The sequence below is a fragment of the Sinocyclocheilus rhinocerous genome, unplaced genomic scaffold (genome assembly GCF_001515625.1).
Source record: "Sinocyclocheilus rhinocerous isolate Xijiao unplaced genomic scaffold, SAMN03320098_v1.1 scaffold273, whole genome shotgun sequence".
In the NCBI taxonomy this organism is placed as follows: Eukaryota; Metazoa; Chordata; class Actinopteri; order Cypriniformes; family Cyprinidae; genus Sinocyclocheilus; species Sinocyclocheilus rhinocerous.
In genome coordinates this window covers 2,414,435-2,425,347 of record NW_015656360.1, presented here as the reverse complement: position 1 = coordinate 2,425,347, position 10,913 = coordinate 2,414,435, and the positions used below count along the sequence as shown (strand labels likewise).

Below are 10,913 nucleotides of genomic sequence, written 5' to 3'. Positions count from 1 at the left end.
GCTGGCGATGCTAACGGGCTATAAGCTAATAGTGGACTCTGGAAATCAAAATAGAACTAGTGATAACAAGGCGCTCTGATTGTTTTTGTTGTAGAATACGATAGGGGATATATTCACACGTTATAGAAACGAAAATTATGGTCTATAAAATTGATTTTAAGATAAAAAATAGACGATAAAGAATTAACTTGATGGAGCTCAAACTCAAAACACACGGCAGCAAACAAACAAAAAGATTTAACAGAGATGCATTCATATAAATTTCCACAGTCCTCAGATTTGTATGAATCATATGGATGGATGGCTTGTTTGTTTCAGTGTGAGAATGGCACATTTTTATGAAAGGCAATGAATTTGCCAGTATGTTTATTTCTTCAAATAACAGCTGTAAAGTATTAAACGGTAAGTGTGCCAGAAGGGAATTATTAGTCATAAATTGTGAAATCTAATTTACAAGAGGAGGAGCAGCACATCTACATCCCAATGTTAACTGACCCTTCGCAAAGACCTTAGTTACTGTTGCTACGTCTGACAAGCCATGCCACACATCATGTTCTCACACAGTGAAAAATACATTGTGGAGCAAAGAGGAAACTGACAACATGCTGACAGACAAGACATAGCCAGTTACTTTTGGTATGAAACAAAGTCTCAGCTTTCAAATTTTGTCTTTTTAAAAAAAAAAAGAAATTCAAACAATATATACCAATAAATACTGTTTTGTGGCTCTTTAATGTGTTGTGCCAGGTTGCTGGAGCGCCTCGGTTCAAGAGGCTCATGAACTGATCATCTCTTCGTCTTTACTAATTGTTATACCACGAAATAAACATGAATGAACATCAGAAGGTATTTAGTTTCAACTGCAGAAAGACATCAATACGCACCACTTTCAAGTTCAAGTCCAAATTCCCGGCAAAGAGTGAATTAATCCACCATCCGTTTTTTTGTTGTTAACAATTTCCTCATAAATTATAGACCTGTTTATCAACACATCTTTTGCAATGTAGACTACTATTTGCTAACCAGCAATGATGTAGTTTCCTGACATCCAGACTGAACAGCGTTTTCTCGACATGTTTCCTTGTTGTTGTTGCTCAGCAATGTCATGGACGCGATGTTGTCTGGGGGTTTGGCAAAAGGAGAGTGGGACTGGGACTAATGTAAACTATTAATACTGTATGCATGCCAAATAAATACAAGCTGCTTTCATGTGTGAAACAAGCCCAGGGCCGTCACGACTAGTACCAAAACAACACTAGTTGGAGAACTAATTGACTAATCAGCACAACCCTTACAAGGTTTTTCTGCCTCCTAATTTAACACATTTATTTGTATTTGGTATTAATCATCTGCCAAGAATATTACTCAATGTACTCGTTCTTTCACACGCATTAATGTCTGAAGTTGCTCTCCCGTGTTAATTATGCCACTAATGTGCTGTGACTTTTAAAGGAGAGTTATTCTCCGTTATCATTATCATGGAGGTAAAAAAAAAAAATTAGAGTAGAACCAGTCACACACACAACGCTCGGATCAGCACTTATGTGATATAATTCTTGTTAGATCTTCAAAATGTCAGTCATCTTTCCTATCATTGGTTTTCTTCTCAATCAAGCGCGGTAGCTCTGCGTAAGTGGATCTGTATGCATGGAGTCCTATCCTAGAGCACTAGCTTTCCGTTTTCCTCTCCTAGCGGCAGTACTGCAGGTCTCTGATCTGAGCCAGGAAGTTTGCATCTATGCCACTGCAAACAATCAAACATTTGTCTGGTCTAGAGACCTAGCCTTATCATAACTTTTAGTTTGGCAGATTGCCTTATGAAAGACTGATGCTCTCACATTTCACATTCTCACAAAGGGATGTCCTCTCTTCTGATTGAACACAGCTGAGGAAACACTCCAACGCCTCTTCATAGGTTCATTCATAACTGCTCTATCTTTTGCTGGAGCCGTTTCTTCCTGATGGTTTTAGATGGTGCTGCAGAGGGAAGCTCAAATGTCTCTTTGCATATCTTTGCTCTCATGTGTCTCAACCTAAAGCCATTAGTATTCTGTTGTGAGTCTCACGGACACACACAGGGAGCTCAAAATCAGTCCCCTTCCCCCCTGTAGTGCACTTCTGTGGCCGGTAAGCAATCTGTAGACCTTTGGAAACTCGAATGGTGAAGAAGACTCATTGAGTTCTGTTTTATGCTCATTGCAGCCAAACCTTTCTACTTAAAGGGCCTCCATTTATTTACGAATTGTGGCAAGTTACTGGACGGGAAAGGGTTTGCTTGTGGCTTCTTTTATTTCGTTTTGGAAATAAGCAGAACAGGCGCTGGAATCTCCTTCCAGTCATCTAATCAGTTGTGACATGAACTGAAAATGGCCATGCACTATGGGTAACACAAAGTTCACGGTTCAGTCTTTGTTACTAAAACTGCAGTTTCTAGAAATGCTTACCAAGCCAAAGTTCAGCTGGAGCTGCTATATGTCAAAAGTTTCATCATTTGCTTTTTTTCCCTTCTTTTTAGAAGAAATCTCAAATTGCATTTATACATCTCAAACAGATGATACTTTTGAGCAGTGTTCTATGAAATTATCAAGTGTCTTTGAAACATTTTGCGTTTTGTATCTCAAAAATGGTGGATACTACATTTCAGTGTAAACCGTCTGGCTTTCGTTCATCATTCAATGACTCATTCAACAGGCATCACTTGTAATTGTTTTTTTTAGAGAAAACCCCCATAATTACTTGGGTTTGTCTCTTCAATATAGGACAATGTATGTTTACTGCATTAGACTTCGGACACAATGTCTGCTGTTTGTCACTATTCAGACCGTGAAATTGCATTATCCTTTGCTAACTTGTTGTTGGCACTTGAGTGAGTAATTGCTGAGCGTTGGGAGTATGTGGAGAGGAGATGGCCAGTGTAGGCCCTCCGAGAGTGTGTTTGGCTTATGTTGTGAGAGCAGTCTGGGGCCCTGGAAGGGAGTTCTGATTGTTACATGACTTTGACATGTTAAAACTCCTTTGTGGTAATGGAGAGGGTGGAGAGTAGCTATAGTGTGGTTAAATATTTATATTATTTGGATCATGATGAATTAAGTAATTTATTTCAGAGGTGTAGTTTCCCTTGTGAAAAAGTGTGCTTAATTGCATTGAATGTGCACTTGTAGTATTAAAATTGTACTTGCAGATAAGATAATGTGAATGTAATAATATTAATGAAATTAAAGGCCACTTAAGTGTACTTAAAAAGAGTGTACTTTCATGACCATGTTTTTTTTTTAACACGCTTAAGAACATTTTTAAAAAGTGTGCTTTGTTGGAATGTAACAATTCACTCAACTCACGTTGCAATACATTTCACAATACGATTTTCTCATGACAAAATGAGATTTAAGACAAATTATGAATGAAAAATTATTAATAAAACTAATTATTAATAAAACTAAGCTAACATTTTAAAAGAAATGCCAAACTAAATAAATAAATAATAAAAATAAAAGAAATCTCTTTCCATTTATAAAGCAATCACTGCATTTTAATCACAGTCCAAACAGAGATACTGTATACGCTACATGCAGCACGAGCAGTTTTTGATTTAAATTAGATTTTATAATTTCTAAATTTAAGCGAAAAACAGAATGGCCTGACTTTAGCTTTGTGAAACTATACTACATAATACATCTGAACGAAACACAAACAGCAGACGGGCCGCACTCACTTGACAGCAGGTGGTGCTTATAGAACCGCGCAATACAGTGTTTCCTTGGTTACCGCTGTAAACAAAGCAGCGCTGCTCTTATGAAGAGTCGAGATGAAAAGAAAATACCATCTAAACTTTAATGAAGACAGTTCCCCTTCCCCTTCCCCTTCAATCGTCACATATTTTCATCGATTTTCAACTGGCTCGTGGTTCATCGTTACATCCCTAGCACTTTGTAATGACAAATTAAAAGTTTTCATTTAAAGTACTTTTTAAATCATTGGTTTCATCTTTTGTTGTGCTTTAAAGAAGTTAATGTGTTGACAAACATACTAAAGAACATGTAAAGTATTTGATTATAAGTTTCACTATAATGTGTTATTTGAAATTACATTTAAAGTTAATATGTTTTGCAACGTCTTCAGCCATACAAGCCTTAGCAGAAATGACATTAAAGCATATTTTAGTTTACCATAAATGCTTGTCAGTACATTTGGCACACTTGAAGCATATTTCAAAGATGGTAGAATTGTGAATTTACGTATAAATTGTACTTTAAATCCTACTTGGGTCAAAAAAGGCAGCTAATTTGTATTTCATATCAATTTAAACTGTAATACTTTTTATTTTAATTTCAATTAATATTCAATTAAGTGTGTGAAAAAAGTTCAGTTTGTGCTTAAGGTCTTTTAAGTAGTACTTTTTTGTTCAAGTAAGCTAGTTTACTTCATTTTCACAAGGGTTATGCAAAAATACATTTGTCAAATTAATTTTAACCCTTATGTTATTCTAAACTCCTTGACATTATGATGTAGAACACAAAAGGAGATGTTTTGAAAAAAAAACTCCTTTTTCTTCTCTTTTTCTATACAACGAAAGTTTCTCTCTTAACCGAACATCTGCTCTGGTATATCGGACATCCAGATTAGCAATTTAAAAGGAAATTTTTCGGTTTGTGTTGACTAGGATCTGTTTGTGTTTGCGTTACTGTAAACTCTGTCCTTTTTGGCAATAATATTGATAATCTGGGTCAATTTAATTTGCATTGCTGAATCTTATAGCCATCTATAATGTTATGTATGTTAGCCTTTCATGGATTACTGAAATGTTTTTAAAAATATTTTTGAGCTGATTTGGATGCCTTCACTAGCTTAAAATTCATGTTCTTTGTCTCTTGAGAATATCAGGTTCTGTTTTGAGTGTCTGCTTGTTACTTCCAGTGGAAACGCTAGTATTCATTTGAGACCTGTAGCTGAAGGAAATTAATTCTGAATACAGAATTCAGAGCGTTTCTGAAAGACGCTATGAGTGAGGATGTGAAGGTCTCTTAAATTAGATTGTGTACACACAAAAGCCTGCAAAACGAGGACAGAATTTCCTGTGTCAAATGTGTCGCAATAAGTCTTAAAAAAAATTTCACCACAAACAGGAAATCGCTTTTTCTCAATGTCAACAAACCAAAACCATTTTGTGCCCTGCTCCGAGTGCAGCCTAGAGACCTGCATACCTGCGGGACCCGACGCATCAGAGTGCGGCGCGGGACAAGACTTGATGTGCGAGTGTGGGTGCGGGCGGGTAGACACTCATGTGTGTGTGTGTGTGCAGGATGCGGGAGAATAAAATGATTTGTGGGACTCCCGCAAAATAAAAATATCCAAACATAAAATATCTAATAAATAAATTGTTATTCATGTATTGCACAAAAGCAACAAGAACTAATATAAAATAAAAAAGATTAACCGGCGCAAGCATAGGCAGAGTTTCTATTTATAACGCGATTGCAGCATTGAGCAATGTAGCCAATCACAGACATATCTGTTGATTTCTGGAACGCAATGACCAATCAGAGGTGTTTAAGTTAGAATCCACTCAACGCTCAAATGCCTGAGTTCTTGTGCAGCGTTGAAATTTGCATGCTCACGAATCCTCTAATTATAACACACAAAGTGTAGACATTATGAAAGATTCATTGTGCATATATTCATTGTGTTATAACAGAGCTTTGTGAGATTGCGATGAACTGAGATGTCAGCTTTTTTGTGATTATAAAGTGAGCGCTCTTTGCTCGCATTCTGCCAGGCCAAACCATGCACGCAGCAGCCCATGCTTGCTTTTCAGTTTAAAATAACAGTGGTTTGTGAATGTTGATGCTTTAATAACCAATATTTTGTCAGGAGCGTTTATGCTGGGATGTTGTGGCGCTTACAGGATGTTTTAATGTAAATTGCATGGATGTATTGAGAAAAATCTATATAGGCTACTTTTATGCAGGCTTTTGCGGGCAGGAGCGGGACAAGATAACATATATTTCTGGGGGAGCGGGAAAAGTCAGTCCCTCGCAGGTCTCTAGTGCAGCAGTCTCGTGGTTTGTAATCTCTCCACACTATTAGCAATGCACTAAATTGGACGGTTGGCTCAAAAAGTAGAGTTTAATTCTTGGTACATTAACTGTAGAGGGGAGGGGAGGGAAGGGGGGAATGACAGGGCCTCTCTATTCATGTTAATGACCTGTGGAGTAATCAGAGCTGAGTGTGAGAGAATTTTACAGATGTTTCTGCTTCTCTGTTTAATTCCCACACTCAACAAACACAGAGGCCCTTCTTCACACACCTTTCTGTGCTCTATGCTTGGACCCACCTTTGGTGATTAACTATTTTTATTTTTATTTTATTTTGTAACCTCACTTATTGTGTCCATATTCTCCCTTTTGATAATCTCCGCCACTTCTTTCTCTATCTTCCCATTTTCTCTACCTATTGTGCAGGAGCATGATGTAATTCTTAAGAATCGAGTGGAGCTGATCAAAGGTCAGCTTCACTGTCATTCTGTGGACTTTCTCCAATGCAGCTCAATTCATATTGTGTATTGCTCCATCCTTTAGAGCAGGGGTGCCCAAACTCGGTCCTGGAGGGCCGGTGTCCTGCAGAGTTTAGCTCCAACTTGCCTCAACACACCTGCTGGTAAGTTTCTAGTATGCCTATAAGAGCTTGATTAGCTGCTTCAGGTGTGTTTAATTGGGGTTGGAGCTAAACTCTGCAGGACACCGGCCCTCCAGGACCGAGTTTGGGCACCCCTGCTTTAGAGGTTGTTTTCATATTATCCTGTATTGTTGTTGTTGTTGTTATTATTAATATTTTTTTTAGTTCTTCTTTAGCTTAAGTGGTATTGCATAGTGCAACACCAAGGTCGTGGGTTTGATTCCCAGTGAATACAAGACCTACCTGATAAAAGCATCTGCCAAATGCGTTAATAGAAATGACAGAGAATTATTTTTTTTACCTCCATGATAATGAGAATGAAAGTCCTATGAACAGCAAGCTTTATTCCTTGAATGCATTTACATGTACAAAATCATTCACTAACTTGACCTTTCATGTTGTCGGGTTATTAAGCATAATTGGTGTAAGATGTTACATGTTTCCCAGCTTTTGAACCTTTCATTGTGTAGTGTTTTTTTGGGGCATATGAGCCCCTTCTGCAAATAACAGTATGCCTGTTCACGTGTGACATAATGGAGATGCTGCCATGGCAACCAAGGGGACTTCAGAATGGAGCAGTTCGTCTGGGGTGCCGTTTCAAGAGCCTGGTTGTGAAAGACGTTATGGGCTTGATTAGGCAGCAGCTGAAGTGGCTCTGAGTGCTGTGTGTGAGGTGGCAGGGTGACGTGAGGCAGTGCCACACAGTCTGAGCTTTTGTTCTGGACTCAGTCGAGCTGATGGTGTGTCCTGTGCTCCCCTCGTACCATGACTGCATCTCGTCTCATTAGTCTGAATCAGATGTACCTACCCTGCCTCACGAGCAAGTTTGCAGAGAGAAGTGGCCTGTGTTCAGATTAATCATAATGTCCAGTCCAACCCTTTCTAAGTGAATCCGAAAAACAATGACTTTTGTGTCCATATAACAGAAATGCATGCATTAAAGTATTGGTTTATTATTAAATATTACAATGAAATAAAAATATAATAAAATACAAAAAGTTTTCATAAAAATATTGATTATAAATAAGAAATATTTATTTAAAAAAATTGTTTGGTTGAGGTCTGAACCTGGGTCTCTTTAAATGTTAAATAATTAATTTTTTATTTTTCTTGAAGTGAGCCAACATTGCAGCTGGTGCCCCCCTCAATAAACAACGAAAAAAGGTGCTTAAATCTTGTGGCTGTTTGAAAATTTTATGCTACTGTTATTTAACATACTTAATTCAATTATTTTGCTCTTTGGTCAAATAATGGCACTTGATAAACGCTTGCAGGTTATTCCTCAAGCTGGAATTTGATGGTCAGGTTTGGGGCATTGCATTGTGAAATACAGTATTTAACACAGTGTTGTTGGTTTGTATACTGCACATTTTCACCAGTGTGGTTGGTCATCATGGTAAATGCATGCTTTGTGTGGTACATACTGCTTAAATAGTACACAATATGCATAGTGTGCCATTCCAGACACACTCTTGCTCTTTTTTTTATTTTTATTTTATTTATTTATTTTTTTAAAGATTTTACTTTTAAAGAGCTGCTCTCTTTCACCAAGGCCTGCTGAATTGAGGTATTCTGAGGATGTCTCTTTCTTCCTGTAGAGTTTGGATTGTTTTACGTGAATCAGATTTGACCTAGATATCCACTCTTTTGTTATGAGAGTGGAAGGCTGTGTAGTTTCATAATGAAAAGCAGACTACAAGAGCCGTCCAGAAATCATTTGAGCAACAGTCTCTTCAAGAAAAGCACAATAGACTTTGCCAACTGCTGTTGATGTCAAACTGAAAAAGAGAAGTGGGAGTTTTCTCCTCATTCTGGAGACATTTATAATCAGATTGATAGTGGGCCAGTCGTTTTGATTTTATTTTGGCTCCGTTCTTAGTATTTAGTTCAGTGGGCTGTTTAATGAGCATTATATGACTGTAATTTATTCCCTCAGAGAATCCTCTGTTTCATGAGTTTAAGTCATTACACGGTGTTGCTTCTTGAATGTTTTTTTACCACATTCACATTTTAGCTTTGATTGGCTTGATTTCCCTCGACTTGATTGCCCAAGAATGAAAGTATGGGCCTGCAAGATATTGTGATCCATTGGAGCTAAGATGTGGCAAAAAGTGTCTTAAGTAGGGCTGCAACTAATCGATAAAATCAGTAATGAAAATAATCAAATAAATTAAAATTTTTGATTAGTCTCATGTTACACAAACATCACCATTTTGCAAAAACCTTGTCATAACAGCAATTAAGTGATTCAACACCTGTTGCTATTAACTTTGAAAACTATATAGAGAGCACACGCATGTCCCTTAAAACAAAGAAAGAGACTTTAAGACAGTATACATTGTTCAATTAAATTTACATTCACATTTTAGCTTTGATTGGCTTGATTTCCCTCGACTTGATTGCCCAAGAATGAAAGTATGGGCCTGCAAGATATTGTGATCCATTGGAGCTAAGATGTGGCAAAAAGTGTCTTAAGTAGGGCTGCAACTAATCGATAAAATCAGTAATGAAAATAATCAAATAAATTAAAATGTTTGATTAGTCTCATGTTACACAAACATCACCATTTTGCAAAAACCTTGTCATAACAGCAATTAAGTGATTCAACACCTGTTGCTATTAACTTTGAAAACTATAGAGAGAGCACACGCATGTCCCTTAAAACAAAGAAAGAGACTTTAAGACAGTATACACATTGTTCAATTAAATTTACTTAACTACTTCACATTACTTTTACAGTAAAGTCATTACTTTGTTGTAACATTTTAGATTTTAAACAGTATTTATCCACCGTGTATAGCAAGCATTTATAAAGATGTTGTTTTAAGAGCGTAAAAACGGATACTTGATCAATTGAAAAATATAATCAACTCAATAATCAATTATCAAAGCCTAGTCTGAAGCTTTTTCCCTTGAGGTAGTATGTTCCCAAATCAGATAGGAACACTTGGAATGCAACACTGTAAAATATTCCTTGACTTCGCATTAAGATATGGTGCTCCTGGGGTGGAGATGACTGGACTTCATAAAGACACTGCTGCCGTCACTCAGATACATTTCCTCTATGGACAGGTAAGACCATGTTTCAACCATTGTAGCTTATTAGATGTTGGTGTGTGTGTTATTGAAGTTGTAGAGGTCTTTTATTTTGAAAGTTACCATTTGAACAGTTGTGTCTTTAAACCATACGAGTTTTTTTCTGTTTATAGGGGAGGATACTTTCTTTGTTGGATGATAACACCATTCACCTATGGGAGATTGTGCAGAGAGAAAACCGCTCGCATTTAGTGGAGGTTCATAGCTTCAACCTGCCTGGCAGGCCAGGCATCGAGAGCACCAGGTAAGGTTTTGTTCCTTATTCTGGTTGCATTTCCCCAAGTTTGCTTACTGATGCCCTTTATCATCTTGTCCAAACCATGACCTTTATGTTGCTTCCTTCTCCTCCATAGTGCGACACGTGTGACCGTCATGCTGTTGAAGCTGAGCTGTGATCTTCTTGCTCTGGGCACTGAAGGTGGCGGAGTGCACTTCCTGGAACTGCCCACCCTCACTTTGCTGAACAAGTCGCTGTTCCAGGATGAGATCATGCAGAGGTGAGAGGTGCCCTTTATTCCTGTGATGGCAAAGCTGATTTTTCAGCATCATTACTCCAGTCTTCAGTGTCACATGATCCTTCAGAAACCATTCTAATATGCTGATTTGCTGTTCAAGAAACATTTCTCATCATTATATGGAAACAGTTGTGTTGCTTGATATTCTCGTGGAAACTGTGATACACTTTTTCATGATTCTTTGAATAGAAAGTTCAAAAGAACAGAATTTATTTTGAAATAGAAATTGCAGAGTAAAAGTATTCTCTAGTACAGTGGTTCTCAACCTGCGGGCCGCATGTGGCCCGTCACAAATTCAAATGCGGCCCACCATGCTGAACACAATAAAAAAAATAACTTTCAGTTTTACAAATCATTTTAGTTTTTACATTAATTTAAAAATGTACTAAACAAATATAAGCTAGAATGTTTTTATGTAAAATAATTTTGTTTTTCATATTATTTTCAGACATGAGCAGACCTGTACTCAAGTAATTAACGTTACGCATTTAACGAACACTTACAAGCGCGCACTTTGGCAGAATTCAATTCAAATAGTCATCAGCAGCCATTAGTTCGGTAAAATTGAGCATCAGAATGGACACATTTGTTATTAAGGGAGAAAAACGAAATGTGGAAAATGCCAGCGAA

At 37.3% G+C, this 10,913-nt stretch overlaps 1 protein-coding gene across 4 annotated transcripts in view; it reads left to right on the top strand.

The window, feature by feature from the left end:
* LOC107720045 (lethal(2) giant larvae protein homolog 1-like) overlaps positions 1 to 10,913 on the top strand; it is a 47,854-nt gene that overhangs the window by 8,513 nt on the left and 28,428 nt on the right. For all 4 annotated transcript variants that reach the window (XM_016527632.1, XM_016527633.1, XM_016527631.1 and 1 more), the window contains 3 exons: positions 9,663 to 9,744; positions 9,882 to 10,012; positions 10,122 to 10,265. In XM_016527632.1, coding sequence (XP_016383118.1) covers positions 9,663 to 9,744; positions 9,882 to 10,012; positions 10,122 to 10,265 — 357 coding nt within the window. The remainder of the gene's footprint in view (positions 1 to 9,662; positions 9,745 to 9,881; positions 10,013 to 10,121; positions 10,266 to 10,913) is intronic.